At 42.9% G+C, this 19468-nt stretch overlaps 1 protein-coding gene and 1 long non-coding RNA gene across 3 annotated transcripts in view; one reads left to right on the forward strand and one right to left on the reverse strand.

Annotated features, from left to right (window-relative positions):
- The window catches only part of SWAP70 (switching B cell complex subunit SWAP70), a 61164-nt gene extending 45439 nt beyond the window's left edge, over nt 1–15725 (reverse strand). The window contains exons 1-2 of one of the 2 annotated variants that reach the window (XM_030560393.1): nt 14762–15725; nt 331–471 (exon numbers count right to left, since the gene is read on the reverse strand). In XM_030560393.1, the coding sequence (XP_030416253.1) occupies nt 331–471; nt 14762–14767 (147 nt within the window). In that variant the 5' untranslated portion in view covers nt 14768–15725. Of the gene's footprint in view, nt 1–330; nt 472–10952; nt 11253–14761 lie in introns of those variants that run through there. The other variant, XM_030560392.1, reaches the window with a different exon arrangement.
- Nucleotides 11367–19468, forward strand: part of LOC115650429 — a 43782-nt gene continuing 35680 nt past the window's right edge. The window contains exon 1 of the long non-coding RNA XR_004000092.1: nt 11367–11447. This is a non-coding gene — a long non-coding RNA (uncharacterized LOC115650429). The remainder of the gene's footprint in view (nt 11448–19468) is intronic.

The following is a 19468-nucleotide window of genomic DNA, read 5'->3' on the forward strand; positions in this document are numbered from 1 at the left end:
CACGATTCACTATGTACACGAACATATCTTTGCACAAGTATGGCCCAGGCAGTCGGGTAAAAAGGAAAAACAAAACAAAAAACAAAACATAATACTGCATCTTGCAATTTTAAGGCATACAACTCTGCGCAGAGCATTTCTCTATTATGTCCCAATGTACAGAATCAGGATCAACATTTCTTCATTTCCCTTCCTCCCTGTCCCTTTCTCTCTCTCCCTCCTCTCCTTTCCCTCAGTGTAGGAATTTATCATTGCAGTAGAACATTTAAGTTTATTATCTAATCCTAAAACTGCTTACTTGAAGGGAGAACACAAGAACTAAAAACCTACCTTTTCCAAGATGAATTTGTTTAAATAAGGCATGTAACCCTGATTGGAAACTGGTCCTTCATCATCATCCCGAAAATGCTCTTCCAAGGCCACTGGGTCATGTGGAACATTTAGCACTGTGCACAAATTGTGAGAAAGGACCTAAAAACGGAAAACAAATCAATGAGATCAGAGGTCAGTTTCCTTAATGACAGTGCTGTGATTCACTCAAGTCTGCAAAGAATGTGACATATTCATGTCAGGGTGAGTTGTAAACTGGGGATTTTTGTTGGAGGAAAATACAGTTCTAGTAGTTGAGTTACAGGGATTCAAACCCTTCAAATGGTAACACTATTACAAAGATAAAATGGTTACAGTGTGGTGGTTATCAAACAAACACAAAAACAGCTACACAAAGAATTCAACTCATGTATTTGAAAGTAAGGGAAGGTCCGTGGAAACACGAAACTCATGTTTCTGTAAAGAAATTAGTTAATGGGAGGAAATGATAAGCAATAACCAGCTCCAGTTATAAAAATTCAGCAATGTGACTAACATGACTCATGAAACGTATTTCAATATACATCTTGAGTTTATAGGAAATGCTAACTGTCAAATAAAGGTATGGATTTCGAATTTCTTTCATCTGCTTGTTTTTTCGTTACTTTTCTATATTTACCATAGGTTTCAACTGGTAAGAGGCAAGTAATGTTACAAGAGGGCCCTGGGGGAAGGGAAGGGAAGAGTTCAGAAGAAATTCTTAACATTTTATTTTATTTTATTTTATTTTAAAACAACACATTTGCATGTATTACTTCATCGGTTTCAGCCCCCGCATAACCTATCTAGAGAAATGACCTTCAGTGAGAGGCTACATGCTTCATTAGTTTTAAGGAAGTACAGAGTTTATGAAAACTAAGTGGCAATAAATACATCTAAAACGCTCCGCTGTATGCAGCATTTTACAAGCAAAACATATGCCTGGTTACCAACTATGGAGCAAAGAACCTAGATCATTTTTACTTGTATGCCATGAAACCAGTAGCATTAAGGCTACATCTACACTACAAATTAGGGGTGTGATTCTCAGCTTGTGTACACCTGCTAGCATGAGTGTAGCCATGGTAGCATGGGCAATGGCAATTGGCTTAGCCATGCCAAATACATATGGGGGTCCAGAGGGTTGTACGCAGCACAGTTCAGCCATGCCACCGCTGCCTCTGCTACCACAGCTATGATGCTATTTACACTCGCAGTAGCGTATGTAGGCAATCACATCTCTAGCTCATACTGTAGGCATATCCCAAGAGTCCTGGTGAAAGGTGACGCATCTCCCAGCCACAAAGAGTGTGGTTTCTTCCTTCTCTTCTCTCTCACATACCTTCCCAAGCACCAGACAGCATGCTGCTCAGCTAATCTAAGAGCTTACACTGGCACTTTACAGCACTGGCACTTTACAGCACTGCAACTTTTTCACTTGTGGGTGTTGAAAAATACCCACCCCCTGGAGTGCAGCAAGTTTCAGCGCTGTAAAGTGCCAGTGTAGACGGTGCACCAGCGCTGGTAGCTATTTGTTTGATGGAAGTGGGTTTTTTTAATAGCACTGGGAGACTTCTCTCCCAGCACTGGTGCCACAACTACATGGCCATATTAAAGTGCTGATGAGTCAGCGCTGCCATGTCAGCACTTTAAAGTTGCTAGGGGAGACATGCCTGAACATGGCTTATTAGGGCTTGATCCTGCACCCATTAAAGTGAAAAGAGAAAACTCCCATTGATTTATATAGTACAGCATCAAGCCCTTAAGGATTATGTACCCCATACAGTTACAGAAACTGGGTTAAGCATTTAATCTTATTTATCTATGAAGGGACTGCAACTGTAAATTTCTTTTCCCAGTGTCCTCTAGGAGAAACAATATAAAGACAAAAGGAAAGAAGAGGAATTAAACAGAAAAAAAAAGCTTGCATTTAAAAAAAAAAATGCATCCTGCCTACATAAAAGAAAGCTAACCATCCAGTTGTGAGAAAAGATAGCAACTGAAATTATTTGATGTCTCTCACACACACACACAATATATACATACAAAGAGAGAGAGAGAGAGAGATGTATGTATGTATGTAATGGTCCTCTTTGTTCATTGGGCAAGTACAACATCTAAAAAACAGAACAAAGCAAGACAGGGAGAAAGTCTGCAAATTTATGTACAGCTATTTATAGACAGCTAAATATATCCGTGTTAGCACAGAGCAGTTGAAAATGGGGTAGCTGCAAAACTAGAATAAATGAAAAAAGGTTTGAAGTCTTCAGACTTGACAACTGAGAAGAATGTATCTAAGTTGCAGATTCAATGGTCAGTCATTCTGTTTTCTTTCCTATCCGATGATATTAAAATTCACTCCATTGCTCTTATGATAAAAAACAAAGCAAAGTATCAGCATTATCATGAAATCCTACCAAGACCACTTTTTAATTAACAAAAGCACACACGCACACTTTTCCAAGAAAACAAAATATTCACACATGTACATTAAAATTAAACAAAATAATTTAATCTGACTAGTCAGGTAACAAAGACATCTAAGGAGAACAGAAATAAGTATTGCTCTCTATTGCCTGCCATTTTAATTAACTGCCAAGTTTTCCAAAGCAGGTAATAAAACTGTACATACAACGTTTTGTGTTCAGACTGTGATTTGTACCATTTTTCAGCTATTCATGCAAAAGTTGCAAATACACATGCAAAGCCAGGTCTCAGATTATGTACAAGAACTCAGATGAATAAATATCGGAGATATAGTTTTGGTTGAAAGGTTGAGATCCTATTGAAAATTTTATTCTAAGCATAATGCCTCACACTGGCTATACTGTACTGAAGTACAGTATGCTGGAAGGAAGATGCTATGGCCCTCTGGAGTTTCTTAAAATACCCACCCATTCCAGTAATGAGAAGTTTTAAAACAAAAACATTTCCTTTCACTCTACCCTTTTCACCACACCCTATGAATTGGGACGATGATGTAAAAAACAAAACAAAAACAAAACCTGAGACACATTTGTTCTCCAATTTAAAAATTACCTTCACCAAACAAATTATTCCAAACACTAAAGCCCCCATCCGCTAATGCAGTGTAAGAGACGAGCGCTCCTTCATCCCCTGATCAAGGCTTCCCTCCTGTTACCTATGTATTTATGACAGTTAAGGGAAAGGAATAAATTGATCAGAATTTTTCAGCTAGAAGGCACTTAACCAGAACATTCCAAAAAAATTTGCTCATTTACAAGGTTACTATTAAGAACAACTAAAGAATATTCAATAAAAGCAGCACTTTGTTGTCATCTGTCTAGCACTCCTGCTCTCCCCCTTGAAGGCTTATTGATGCCCAAAGGCTGAAGGAAACCCTGGATGGTTTCAACAACTTGGAACCAGATACCACGAAAGAATTCTACTTTCAACCATTTTTGAAAATCTGCCTTATCTGAGACTCTATTATGCTCAGTTCCTTCTTTTCATAGTTCAAGAAATTCCTTGCTGCCTTCCAAAGTCTTCCATTCTTTGAAGTGGCAGAGAGCCAACTGCCTTTCTTGGTATCTAGAGTAAGTTTGGAAAACTCAGCAATGAGTTCTTCCTTTTTTTAAAAAAAAAATGCCTATCCACTAAAGCATCACTTTGACGCTCAGTAGTAAAAAAATAGCTGAGCACAAGCTTAAGGTACTAAAAAGCCCCTTGTACTGCAGAATCTCAGTTAAACCATGAAGAAAATTTCCACCAGTAGGGTCATTCTTCTAGTGCCCATATGGTTGCTAAGCAACTTTTTCTTTCAGCATTTATTATGCTCTTGTTGCCACAATTAACAATCCACCTGCATGCCAGAACCAGTCTCTTGCTCTATGCCAGAAACTCATCTTTCTGCTATGCTGTGGAGCAAGCTGCAAACCCCTGCAGTAACTGACACAAGCCACAGGCTGGATCACTAAGGTTCTGAAAGCTTCATGAGACTTTGTTAGATGCTTCTGAATCATATTTTTATTTTTAAAGTTGCTTTACTTGGCATTTATGTCTCTAACACGGCTCTGTCTGTGCTATTCCTCCAACTCCTAGAATTACTTAGCCCCTGATCCCACAAACCCTTACATGTGCTGAACTGCAAGCATAAGAGTGCCCGGTCCCCCAGAAAGGGAAGGAACACTCCAGCAAGTTACTCAACAGATACTAACTGCCCCGTATAAAAGAATATTTCAGCCAAAATAATAATGGGACCATTAAGAGTAACAACCTTGCACTGCACAGGATATTGATAATTTCTTCAGTACTAGTTTCACCTTTTAGGAGAGGGTGGGATTGGGTTTTTTCTTTAAGAGTTTAAAACAGTTATGGAACTGTACAATTCCATTTACTAGCCTTGTACAGAGTCACTTCGAGATATTCTTGGACTGCTTCTCTGACATCTCCTAATGGACATCTTGCCATCAGCTCCAGCTCAACATGCTCCCACCCTCGGTCTCCTTTCTTAATCACTGACAAGGCCAGCATCCTGGACATCACTCAGGCCCATAACCTGGGCATCATCTTCAATGCAGTTCTCCCTCTAGGTCCTCCCTTCAGATTCTTTCCGCATAACATAAAAAATCACTTAGAAAAATTAGATGCCTGCAAGTCACCAGGGCCTGATGAAATGCATCCTAGAATACTCAAGGAGTTAATAGAAGAGGTATCTGAGCCTCTAGCTATTATCTTTGGGAAATCATGGGAGACGGGGGAAGATTCCAGAAGACTGGAAGGGGGCAAATATAGTGCCCATCTATAAAAAGGGAAATAAAAACAACCCAGGAAACTACAGACCAGTTAGTTTAACTTCTGTGCCAGGGAAGATAATGGAGCAGGTAATCAAAGAAATCATCTGCAAACACTTGGAAGGTGGTAAGGTGATAGGGAATAGCCAGCATGGATTTGTAAAGAACAAATCGTGTCAAACTAATCTGATAGCGTTCTTTGATAGGATAATGAGCCTTGTGGATAGGGGAGAAGCGGTGGATGTGATATACCTAGACTTTAGTAAGGCATTTGATACGGTCTCGCATGATATTCTTATAGATAAACTAGGAAAGTACAATTTAGATGGGGCTACTATAAGGTGGGTGCATAACTGGCTGGATAACCGTACTCAGAGAGTCGTTGTTAATGGCTCCCAATCCTGCTGGAAAGGTATAACAAGTGGGGTTCCGCAGGGGTCTGTTTTGGGACCGGTTCTGTTCAATATCTTCATCAACGATTTAGATGTTGGCATAGAAAGTACGCTTGTTAAGTTTGCGGACGATACCAAACTGGGAGGGATTGCAACTGCTTTGGAGGACAGGGTCAAAATTCAAAATGATCTGGACAAATTGGAGAAATGGTCTGAGGTAAACAGGATGAAGTTTAATAAAGATAAATGCAAAGTGCTCCACCTAGGAAGGAACAATCAGTACCACACATACAGAATGGGACGAGACTGTCTAGGAAGGAGTATGGCAGAAAGAGATCTAGGGGTCATAGTAGACCACAAGCTTAATATGAGTCAACAGTGTGATACTGTTGCAAAAAAAGCAAACGTGATTCTGGGATGCATTAACAGGTGTGTTGTAAACAAGAAACGAGAAGTCATTCTTCCGCTTTACTCTGCGCTGGTTAGGCCTCAACTGGAGTATTGTGTCCAGTTCTGGGCACCGCATTTCAAGAAAGATGTGGAGAAATTGGAGAGGGTCCAGAGAAGAGCAACAAGAATGATTAAAGGTCTTGAGAACATGACCTATGAAGGAAGGCTGAAGGAATTGGGTTTGTTTAGTTTGGAAAAGAGAAGACTGGGAGGGGACATGATAGCAGTTTTCAGGTATCTAAAAGGGTGTCATCAGGAGGAGGGAGAAAACTTGTTCACCTTAGCCTCCACTGATAGAACAAGAAGCAATGGGCTTAAACTGCAGCAAGGGAGATTTAGGTTGGACATTAGGAAAAAGTTCCTAACTGTCAGGGTAGTTAAACACTGGAATAGATTGCCTAGGGAAGTTGTGGAATCTCCATCACTGGAGATATTTAAGAGTAGGTTAGATAAATGTCTATTAGGGATGGTCTAGACAGTATTTGGTCCTGCCATGAGGGCAGGGGACTGGACTCGATGACCTCTCGAGGTCCCTTCCAGTCCTAGAGTCTATAACATCTCTAAGATACGGCCTTTCCTGTCCATACAGCTACAACTGTTGAGAGTTTGAACATCATCTTCAGTCTCAGTTACTGAAACATACTTTTCTTTGGCCTTGACAAACGCAATCTTGCCCTGCTCATATCCATTCAGAGTGCCGCTGCAACCATGACTTTCTCCACTTTGACCACTCCACCCTCTCTTTTAACCCCTAAGTTGGCTCCCCCTTCTCTATCAAACATAAGCTATTTGTCTTCATATTCAAAGCTTTTCACAGCCTATGACCACCTTACCTATCATCTATCATTTACTATCAAAATGTCAAACTCTCACCTTCAATCGGCCATGATGAGACAGCCTCCACTACCCACTTGTTAAATTTTCAAGCACTTTTGTACTTTCTCCCAGGATGCATCTCATCCTTGGGAGAAGCACTCCATAAACATTGACAAAACTAACTCATTATCTTCCTTCTAAGCACTCTGTGATGCCTACAAAACAACTGACAACAGTAAGGTCACTGCCTATCATATTGACCAAAAACGTCTCATGGTTTTCTTGTATTTTGGCATCAGTCTGTGTCTCCATCTGTTGTCTCTTAGATTACAATCTAACAAACTCTTTGAGGCAGGGTCTATCTTCCTTGTTCTGGTTTTGTACAGCACACTAGGGCTCTTAGGTACTATATTAATGCAAATAATATATTATAAAAAAATGTTTCAATATAGAGTATAATGCTGACAGTTCGGAGACTTGAGTTTAGAAGGGTATTCTGTACTGGTAGAGGTATGGCTGCAGTGATGTTTCCAGTGCCAAGGGAGACCAAAATAAATAATGTAATTCATTCCAGTTAATATAATAAAGTAACAATTTCTCATTATAATGACTGACTACATACTGCTCACTTTTTCTAGATGAGCCACCTTTATCTTCTCCACTTGGATATTAAACTAAAGTTATATAATTTACATTTCCCTCTCTCGTTTCTGCCCTGTTAGCCTAACCCTGTATCACCCTGCAGATCAGCACACTGGCCAAAGTTTTCAAAAGTGACTAGAGACTTTGGTGGCCTCACTTTTTGGTCACACACTTTGACACACCTGAAAAAAAGCAAGATTTTCCAAGAGTGTCGATCATCCCACCTTCGGAAAAATCAGGCCCTATTAAGGAGTCAAGTCGAGGACACAAGAATTGAGATGCCCAAACCACTTTTGAAAATGTAGGCCGCAAGGAGCAAACAAAGAAGAACAGCAAAACTGTGAATAGTCAACAGTTAAGTAAGTCCACTACCAAACAGAGAAAATTAGGAAGAAACACAAAAAAGTTTTCATATATTGTGTAAAAATGGGTTTGGCCTGCACAATCGCTAAGATTCCAATCTCTCAAACATACTACCACATTTAATGCTTACCGCTGTAAGCAGTCTTCTAAAAATCCAATAGTAAGCATTTGTAATATTTGTCCAAAGGCTACAATAAACTTTTGGAAAGTATCTTTACTATTCACACCACCAAGACACACCATTTAAATAAAAAAAATTTAGAAACTGAAGAGTACAAAAAAGTGAAACCAACAGGAAGATTTAAAAATAGTGCAACATATGCTTGCATGGAGCTCATACTAAAACCACAGTAGTAAAATAAAGCTGTAATTGCTTCCACAAAAATTATACTGTAATTTTGCTATAGTGGCATTTGAAAGAGTGTGGTGCAATATATAAACAAAACAAGAGCAATGTTTATATTTAACGTGTAATTTATGAACAGACAAGCATCATAAATGTTTACAATTTTGGCTGATGTGCGTAAAAGAATGGGTTAATCAATATAACTGCAGAAATACTAGAAAATATTGGTCAAATAAATCAATGCACAATACTTTAAAATACAAAAGAGGGCTGATTTCGCTTAAATTAGGCAGTAGCACCCATATAGTGTGGCTATTCCTCATATCAACCCCACTCACTCCTAGGGTCTTTACCTGTTGGCTGTACAGATATCGTACAAAGGAATTAAGCAATTAAGACAAAAGGGATAAGGGATATCTCACACAACTGCCTCTGTCCTGATGGGTCCCAGCTTTTCCCAGGGGCTTGACTCCTCTCCAAAATGATGCACAGGGGAAAGAAAGGACCCACATACCTGTCTCTATCACTTTCTATTTCCGCTAAATTAAGACCAGCACAGAAAGTAAATCCCTTTGGAATTGGGCCACATTCATTCTTATGCTTGTTTATTTTTAGGTTTGTACTGCCTTGAAAAAAATAAAAAAATGTCCCTTTTGTGGAGCAAACAGACCAGCTGGGAAAAGAAATTAGAACCTGAGTTCTTCAGAAATGGTGGTGTAATCCACTTGCAATCAAAACAGCAGATCAGTGCTATGCTCCTATCATCTAGATCACTGTTTCCCAAACTTGGGACACCGCTTGTGTAGGGAAAGCCCCTGGCGGGCCAGGCTGGTTTACCTGGCCCGTCCCCAGGTCCGGTCGCGGTTTGCTGCTCCAGGCCAATGGGAGCTGCTGGAAGTGGGGGTCAGCATGTCCCTCGGGCTATGCCGCTTCTATGCCGCTTCCAGCAGCTCCCATTGGCCTGGAACAGTGAACTGCAGACCTGCGGACGCGGCAGGTAAACAAACCAGCCCAGCCTGCCAGGGGCTTTCCCTACACAAGCAGCATCCCAAGTTTGGGAAACAGTGATCTAGCGAACTACTAAAATTATAATTAAAAAAAAATTATTCCAGAAGTATTACAAATACCAAAAAGGTTTAGGAAAATCTTTTGTGTGGTTGAGGGGTAACACAGCAGAGAATTAAAGTTAACTTAAGCCACAGCAAACACACGGACACTAAAGGGAACTGTCAAAGCTGACCACCAACCATTTCTTTCATAAACCTCTCAAGCGTCAACCTTTCCTCATACCCTCAAGGCAGAGTAATTACAGTAATGGGGAACAATTACTGCAAAACCTAACGAAATAGAGACTGCACAGGGCCTGCAAATCAAGAAATAACATAGCAGGGAGTGGTAGGGTGGCAGGAAAACAAACAAGATTTTTTTTTTTAAATGAGAGCCTTGATAAATTACAATGTTTGTATCCCCAACCTACTCAAGCTGACTGTGGGTTTCCCACTGTACTAAAGACAGACAGTCTGTCCTTCAGAAGAGAGACAGTCCTCAAGTTTTCTCCAGTGACTACAGAGGTTAAAGTTGACCTGGTGATCAATACAATGATCTACTGTCTGAAATGCCAACAGGTGAAGAGTCCTATTTGAAATGTATATTTAGGCAGATTCTTTCCATTATTCCCAGCCCAAGATAGTCCTATGAAACATGGCCAGAATGGAATCAGATTCCACAAGCTGTGTGAGTTCTATTAAGAACACACATCACTTCAGAGCATAAGCTGGAAAAGAATCACACAGTTGGAGCCTCTTGACTATTTCTCCTGTTTACACTCCAGTAAGAGAGCGCTGTAAAACCCCATTCTCCCTTTAGCAGACTCTAAATTCCACTTGAATGGGGTCAATTCCTTTGTCTGGGACCTTGCATCTAGTCTACAAGAGAGCCATGCAGAAAAGGGTACTCAAGGCAAATGACTGGAGGTATGGGTTTGTGTTAGTGCACCTACAGGCCAGAAATCAAATAAGCTTCAGCACCCTTCTCCATGACAAGAGAACTGCTTTAACTTCAGGACCCACATGCACACGTGTAACAACTCAAGACCCAGGGCACTGCACATCAGACTAGGGAACAGCACTGTGGATTACATAGCACTTCAAACAATCTGGAAAGGGCTCTACTCTACCCTTGTTTCGCCCAGTGAATAGGATGGAAACTGATGGTTCACAGAGAAGATGGTGACATGGGGGGTAATATTCTGCATCAATAGCTTTATTCCCAGGGTCTCCAGTGACATTACAAAAAGTTATATGGTGGCAAAGATGGACACCAAAGTACTATCTCCAGGACAGACCAAGTGTGTATCTGGACATAAGGTTTCAAGACCCTCCCTGTGTACAAAAGTCAGCCCCACCATTTTGGAGCCCTCCCAAGAGAGTATCCGCTGTCCTAACTGGAATATCCTGCAGCGCCACAATGGAGCCAAAACACCAAGCCTCCCAGAGACAACTGTCCCAGGGCTTTGTGGGAGGCTCACAGGCTCCTGCTCTCCACCGCAATCCCTGTGAAGAGCAGGAACAAAAGACTGAGGCTGCTGATTTTGCTTCCCCAGCGGCGGTAACCCTGGGATAGTCACAAGGTGCTTCCTTCCTCTTGCTCTCTCTCGGCGGGGGGAGAGAGAAGGAAGGGATCACTGCCAGGAGGCCCCAGGGCAAGAGCCTGCAAAGCCCGTTTCTGCCCCGAGCCCGGGGCCTCTCGCCAGCAGCAGCCCTGCGCTCGGGGTGGGGCGGAGGACACTTGCCTCCCAGGCCCCAGCCAGGCTGATGCCCTCAGGCTCCCTCCCGCACTTGCCTTGAGCTGCGATTTGGAGACCTTGCCGCTCCGGTCCAGGTCCAGGGCGGTGAAGGCGTGCCAGATGGTCTTGAGCAGCTCCTCTTTCAGCCCCACCATGGCCAGCCTGCCCCCAGGCTGCTGCGCCCCAGCCGCACGCTCCGCTAGCTCCAGCACCGCTGCGCTCCAGCCGCCTTGTCCCCTGCTGCAGCTCGCATCACATCGCATCGCATCACCCCACCCCTCTCCGCCGCCGGCAGCCAACCAGGCGCGGGGCAGTAGGAAGTGACCGAGCCCTGGGCAGCCGCGGGCTGAGGATCGTGCGCGCCTCGCTCCACCTCTCACTGACCCCTCGCGTAAAGTAGCCCAGAGTTGGGCCAGCCCCTGCTCCCAGCGCCCCGCCCCCGGCAGCGGGCTGGAACCTTCCCCAAAAGGCGAAATCCCGCCTAGCCCTGCTCACCTGCCCGCCGATCCCGAGCTTCCCCGCAGGGCCGCACTGGCAGGCTCAGCCCCACAGTAAGTATCACAGTGAAACGTGAGACCCCGGGCCTTGTTTTCTGTAATGTCTTTAAAACGAAGCATGTAGTTCCCAATTGCTTTACAGGGTCTAACACTGACCCCTCCTAGGGCACAAGTACCTGCGTTGCAAGTACTCTGCCTTGTCTCCTGGGACTGGTAGTAGGTGCCTTAGGATACGTCTACACTACAGGATTATTCCAATTTTACAGAAACCGGTTTTGTAAAACAGATTGTATAAAGTCGAGTGCACGCGGCCACACAAAGCACATTAATTCGGTGGTGTGCGTCCATGTACCGAGACTCGCGTCAATTTCTGGAGCGTTGCACTGTGGGTAGCTATCCTGTAGCTATCCCATAGTTCCCACAGTCTCCCCTGCCCATTGGATTTCTGGGTTGAGATCCCAATGCATGATGGTGCAAAAACAGTGTCGGGGGTGATTCTGGGTAAATGTTGTCACTCATTCCTTCCTCCGTGAAAGCAACGGCAGACAATCATTTCGCGCCCTTTTTCCCTGGATTGCCCTGGCAGATGCCATAGCATGGCAACCATGGAGCCCGTTTTGCCTTTTGTCACTGTCACCGTATGTGTACCGGATGCCGCTGACAGAGGTGGTACTGTAGTGCTACACAGCAGCATTCATTTGCCTTTGCAAGATAGCAGAGACGGTGATCAGTTGTTCTGTACCGTCTGCCATGCCATTGTAAATTGGTGATGAGATGATGGTTATCAGTCGTTCTGTACTGTCTGTTACTGCTGTCATAGGTGCTCCTGGCTAATCTTTGCTGAGGTTGGCCGGGGGTGCAAAAATAAAAATGGGAATGGCTCCCCGGGTCATTCCCTCCTTTATGTTGTATCTAAAAATAGAGTCAGTCCTGCCTAGAATATGGGGCAAGTGTACTAGAGAACCAGTGTACCAGAGAGCACAGCCGCTCCGTGTCAGAACCTGCAGAAATGATGAGCTGCATGCCACTCTAGGGGGTGCCCCTGCAACAACCCCACCCGTTGCTTCACTCCTCCCCTAGCCCTCCTGGGCTACTGTTGCAGGGTCCCCCCATTTGTGTGATGAAGTAATAAAGAATGCAGGAATAAGAAACACTGACTTTTTAGTGAGCTAAAATGAGGGGGAGGCAGCCTCCAGGCAGGACATTAAACGGTGGGGGGGGGGGAAGAGGAGCCCAGCATCCCACTGCTGTAATAGTCCAGGCAATACAGAATCTTTTCTTTAGACATGAAAAGGGGGGTGCGGATGGAACTCAGCCCCCAGTTGCTATGATGAGGACGGTTACCAGCCGTTTTGTACCATCTGCCAGGAATGACTGGGAATCATTCCTATTTTTACCCAGGCGCCCCCGGCCGACCTCACCTGAGGCCAGCCACGAGCACTCATGGGATGATGATGAAGACGGATATCAGTCATATTGTACCATCTGCCATCAGGAAGGGGATACTGGTGTTCAGCGCTGCAGCACCCCGTCTACCAGCAGCATGCAGTAGACATAGAGTGACATTGAAAAAAGTCAATAAACTATTTTTTTCCCTTTTCTTTCACGGGGGGGGGGGAGGGGTCGGGTGTAAATTGACAAGATATACCCTGAACCACCCCGGACAATGTGTTTGACCCTACAGGCATTGGGAGCTCAGACAAGAATGTAAATATTTTTTGGGGACTGTGGGATAGCTGGAGTCCTCAGTCCCCCCTCCCTTCTTCCATGAGCATCCATTGGATTCTTTGGCTTTGCATTATGCTTGTCAGACAGCACTGTGCTGTGCACTCTGTATCATAGCCTGGAGATTTTTTCAAATGCTTTGGCATTTTGTCTTCTGTAACGGAGCTCTGATAGAACAGATTTGTCTCCCCATACAGCGATCAGATCCAGTATCTCCCGTACAGTCCATGCTGGAGCTCTTTTTGGATTTGGGACTGCATCGCCACCCGTGCTGATCAGAGCTCCATGCTGGGCAAACAGGAAATGTAATTCAAAAGCTCGCGGGGCTTTTCCTCTCTACCTGGCCAGTGCATCCGAGTTCAGATTGCTTTCCAGAGCGGTCACAGTGGTCCACTGGGGGATACCGCCCAGAGGCGCATACCGTCGATTTGCAGCCACACTAACCCTAATCTGACATGGCAACACCGATTTCAGCGCTACTCCTCTCGTCGGGAAAGAGTACAGAAACCGGTTTTAAGAGCCCTTTATATCGATATAAAGGGCCTCGTTGTGTGGACGGGTGCAGGGTTAAATCGGTTTAACGCTACTAAAATCGGTTTAAACGCATAGTGTAGACCAGGCCTTAGGGAGGTGTTCCAGTGTCCTCCATTCATGCCCTCTGCAGCACATACAAGCATGGATCCTGTGTGCATGCATATACCTGTATTTTAAAATGTTCTTTCTAGCTTACAGAAGACAGCACATTTTGAGGTTAAGAATTTAAAATTGAACAAGGCAACCCTGCCCCTGGCCGTTGCCTCAGAGATCCTCAGTTGGTCACTTAAGGTAAGGAGTCCCTTCTTCAGAGAAGGGAGTAAAGGGACTCATCCTTACTCACCTAGTCCACTTGCTCCAACAAAGCACCTGATCCAATATGTGTAACTGTTAGTAGGGGGGTAGGATTTTTTAAGAGAGTAAATTTAAGCATATGTGGAAGTGTTTTTAGGAGTAAGGCCTTCAAGCTAATAAGGGGAAATATAATAATTTTGGGGCCTGACTCTCAGGAATTTTTATATTTTTTTAAGTGTTTCCAGTGGAATTTAAAAATAAATCATGGTAATGTTAGCACCGGGGTCCCTCTAACAAAAGTGATGAGCACCTAATGCTCTGTCTCAAATTGGCCTTATACAGATTTCAGTGCGTCTCCCAACAGGCAACTCCCTCTCCTAAGTTACTATTTTAAAACAGCCCTGATGATTCCACATGTCTTTGTCTGACCTTTACATACGGACTATCTGTATAGGGCATGCAATTTTTGCTAGTCTCATGAGTGGTCATTGAAGATGGGCTTGAGTGGCATTTGAAATGAGATTGCAAATCAATGAGAAATATGGTGGCAGTTCCAGGCAGCTTTAGCAAAACAAGCTTTTGGATTGACAACAGTGATATTGTCTGAGGAAGCCAGTGGTAAATGGAGTATAAGGAGGGGACAGTAGGAAGAGACAAAGTCAGTGAGGTAGGCTGAAATAAATCCATTGGTGGTTTTAAAATAAGGACATTTTTTACATGGATCCTGAAATAAACAAGAAGCCAATAGCATTGTTTGATGTTTAAAAAAAAAAATGTAATGTCTAAAGGGAGAGGTAGCAGCATTCTGCACTTACCGGCATCTGGAGAGACTGGATTTGCAGAGGCTAAAGAGAAGGGGGTTGCAATAATCCTGGCAGGAGGAAATGAAGGCATGGATGGAGATGAAGCTCTGTGGCAACAATGCAGTGTTGTTTGAGGGGATGATAGGCAGAACTGCAAACAAAGAAGGATGAGGCATGCTGAGAGTTTGGAATAATGCCAAGGTATAGACAGCTGAGAAAGTGTGAGTCAAAGAAGAAGGCAGAGGTTCTGTTTATTTTCTTCAAAGGAATAGGGGAAAGCATTATTATATAATTTCTGTGAACTCATTTATTATGTTTATCCATTTGTTACATTGTGGCTATGCATGAGTATATTTAAGGAACCCTCTCTAATGGCACTTGGCCTCTGCCAAATATTTACACAATGAACCACTTTCTTTGCTGGAAATTAATGAACGCAGCCGAGAACATTCTCACAGAAATAAACAAACAACTTATAGAGATAGTGTATTTCACTCCAAAGGGTCTAAAACCACCTAATAAACTGAAATACAAACTGTAAATAGGGCTCATGCTATTGCTTTTCCCACAGCTAAAATGCAGCTACTTCTGGGGCAAAACAGACACTGAATCTTCTCCCACAAAGTCAGGGGAAAGATCTACAATGGGGGCAGTTTTGTTCTTGTAAAAAAGCTCATTGTACCTAAGAAATTGACTCCATGTCTTATAAAACAAGGTATGTGCGGATCACAGGGTGCTGGCAGGGGTGGCATTGCTGTGTGTAGCAATCAGCCAACACATCCAGAATGGACCTTGCTGACAAATTGACACAGGGAATCAAACCTCAAGCAAGTAGCCCTAACACTACCAGTTCTAATTTACTTCTGACAGATACTTGGGAAAGCCTGTCTCTTTTTTCATGCCAATAAAGTATAATTGAATTTGAAGATAGAAAAGATGTATGACATCTGTGTGCCCACCCCTTCCTGCGCAAGTGTGGCAAAGACATGAGACGTATCATTTCAAATTGAAAATGTACTTGATTTTTGACAAAGTAAGATGAACTGTTGTGAAATGTACATGCAATAAAAGAACAAAGCTGTAGAAGAATATGGTTTCTGTCCAATCTGATAGCAAGATATTTATGTCGATAATCCTGTCGACACCCACATAAAAAACAATTGGAGATGACAAAACTTGCACGATGTGTGGTACCATTATTTTTCCAGTGTAATCTGAGGGACCAATCCTAATGTAATTGAAGTTAATGGCAAAACTCCTATTGACTTTCATGGAGCAGGAGCAGGTTTTTCTTTCTTAAACTGATTTTAAAAAAGCATTAAACAATATGTAAACCAAAAAGATACTGCCGCTGAAGTTTCATGTTGCCATCATTAGGCAAAACATGAAATTCGTACTTGTTTTACTGATCATTTCACAAAGCTCAAAGTAATGTTCCCAGATTCAGTTTATACAAAAAAGAATTTTCCAGTGAAAGAACAAAAGCTATGTGCATCATTAGTACAGATGAAAGCAATGTCACTAACGATACCAAGATCTGCATAATTAATCTGTATATTTTTTAGAAGGCAAGAGTTATAAGGTCCCTTCTGACCTTAAAGTCTATGAATGCTATATTCAGCAAGGTAAAAGAAGTATCAGCCATAGGGTATATTTTCCTACTGGGCAGTTTAGTCTGTTATCAAAGCCAACAAATAATTTTTGGCTGGCTCGTGATACCAACAGTAGAACAAAATGAAAGGAGGAATATCACATCAGAACTGGATGAATATTGGACACAAATTGTCATAAATACTCACTTGAATTTAAAAGTGACCTTGGTTTATTTGTACGCATACCACTATTGTGTTGAATTCCTGCACCTATTCCAGTAACTGAGGATTAGAGAGACAAGGTGGGTGAGGGAATATATTTTATTGGACCAACTTCTGTTGGTGAGAGAGACAAGCTTTTAAGCCATACAGAGCTTGTCTTCAGATGGAGGATCTCTCATAAAAATGCTCATTCAAACTAAAGGAAGCATGACCTTGAATATTCTCAACAGTGGCACATTTCTTATGGGAGGTGACACTGCAGCTGGGAGGTGTAACTCCCAGCATGGTAAGATTTGCATGTGCTAACTCTAATCACAATGGAAAGCAAACTGTCAGAGTCCAGATCAGCGATGGACAAATTGTATGCAGGGCCATGAATGTAGGGCTGGGGCAGCGGGAGGGGGGTTGGTGTGTAGGATGGGGCTCAGGGAAGGGGTCAGGGTGTAGGAGGGGGCTTTGGGCAGGGAGTTGGGGTGCAGGAGGGAGTGTAGCAGGGCGCTCAAGGTAAGGGGGCAGGAGTCTCAGGGCAGGGGATTAGGGTACGGGAGGAGGGGTTTTGGTGCGGGGTCTGGCCCAGCACTGCTTACCTCGAGCGGCTCCAGGGTGGCAGCAGCACTCAGCAGGGCTAAGGCAGGCTCCCTGCCTGCCCTGGCCCCACGCCCCTCCTGGAAGTGGCCAGAATGTCCAGCAGTGGCTCCTGAGGGTGAGGTGGGGCAGGTGGCTCTGTCACGAGCTGCCCTTACTTGCAGGTACCATCCCCAAAGCTCCCATTGGCCATGGTTCACCGTTCCTGGCCAGTGGGAGCTGCACAGGGGCCGCAGGGACTTGGTCCTGGCTGCTTCCGGGAGCAGCGCAGGGCTAAGGCAGGCATGGAGCTTGCCTTAGCCCTGCTGAGCTACAGGGCTGGCAATCCTGTGGGTGGGATTGAAAGCCCTGATGGTCCAGATCCATCCCATGGGCCGCAGTTTGCTCTCCCCTCGTCTAAATACACCATGTGGATTTGAAAAGAGAATTTTGTCCTTCACTAGCTTTGCAGTTTAAAAGCAAAGTACAGTTTAATGTTTTGCTGGGGGGGTTTTGTTTTTAAACTAAATAGGAGATGCAATGGTCTCTCTCTTTGTAACATGGTAAATGATGCAGGGGTTAATACCTTCAAAAAGCAATATAAAACATTTTTTTTTGTTTGTTTGTTTGCAATACCTTTTTTGCTTATTTTATCCAAGGTCTTGGAATCCACAAATTCTGGTGATTAGGCTCTGCCCCCAGGATGGATGGATCACTAGTGTGAAGTTCTTTATGAATCTCAATAGGTGTTAACAGTAATGGTTAATTTAATTATGACAATTTAAATACCAACACTGTTAATTGCTGATACCAGAAGCCTCTAGTAACTAGATTTTAGTTAATGTATTTCTCCAGTGTAGCTGAGCACAGCTGTTCTACTTATTTAAACAGGAATCAAGCTGCAAATTTTGTATATGCAGATTGTCTACCGAAATAATCTTAACTGGATTGCTGATAATGCACATAGGTAAATGAGGTTTACAGTGCCATCAGCTAAAATAGGTTAGACTCCCACAGTGTGGGTTTTGTCAAAGATGACCCACGAGGAGCAGCCAAGCCAGGTCAATGAATAATCTAACAAATACATCTACTGAATTACTCTACTTCAGTATTACTGTCACACCTGGTATTAAAATATAAAAATGGCTGTAAGTTATTGTGAACATAGCTCTGCTCTTGTGTTTCCCAATTTCCTCACCAGGATCTTATGCCCATTGCATTTCCCCTTCATCTAATCTGAATTTATAGTATTGTGCTATGTGTTTCATTTGAAATGTGGGTTGCCTTATCTAAATTAGACTGGAATCACCTCATGGCATGAACTTTATCTTTTTTCATGTTTTGCACAAAGGTGAGGTAATTTTTGGCATAGTATATGTAAAACAAACAATATAATAAAAAATGAAATAATAAAATCCCCAGAGAAAGTCAGTTTAGAGAAAATCTTTGCAGCCTGTGCCAAAATTTTGTATTGGCTTCTTTGTCCTTAACTGTAACCTAAAGAGGCCCTAATCCAGCAAAGTATTTGAGCAAATCTTTAGCATTGAGAACATAAATAACCCCATTGAATGGGACTTCTCATATGATTACATTTAAGCCCATGTTTAAGTGCTTTGCTGAATTGGGCTATAGCATACTTAAGGTTTTGTCTGCACAAACTTGCACTGGTTTAACTAAAGGTGTATTTTTAAATCTATTAAAACTGGTACAAGATTGCATCTGGATGCACTACTTTCAGGTTGAGTGGTTTACTTCAATTATGTTGATCACTTTTTTATAGGATTGAACTAAGACACTCTTAAAATTAAATTAGTATGTCTTGACCCAATCTTGCACTAGTTTAATAAAATAAATTTAGTTAAAACAGTGTAGGTCTGTAGTAGAGAAAGTCTTTAGACATTTTCAAAAGAGGCCTCTAAAATTGCAAGGACCCTTTTTGCATTTAAATATTTGGCACGCTAAAACCCCAATTTGTGAGCAAACAGATTAGGCCTGGTCTACACTACGCGTTTAAACCAATTTTAGCAGCGTTAAACCGATTTAACGCTATACCCGTCCACACTATGAGGCCCTTTATATCGATATAAAGGGCTCTTTAAATCGGTTTCTGTACTCCTCCCTGACGAGAGGAGTAGCGCTAAAATCGGTATTACCATATCGGATTAGGGTTAGTGTGGCCACAAATCGACGGTATTGGCCTCCGGGCAGTATCCCACAGTGCACCACTGTGACTGTTCTGGACAGCAATCTCAACTCGGATGCAGTGTCCAGGTAAACAGGAAACGCCCCGCAAAATTTTGATTTTCATTTCCTGTTTGCCCAGCCTGGAGCTCTGATCAGC

Source organism: Gopherus evgoodei, chromosome 4 (genome assembly GCF_007399415.2).
Source record: "Gopherus evgoodei ecotype Sinaloan lineage chromosome 4, rGopEvg1_v1.p, whole genome shotgun sequence".
Lineage (NCBI taxonomy): Eukaryota > Metazoa > Chordata > Testudines > Testudinidae > Gopherus > Gopherus evgoodei.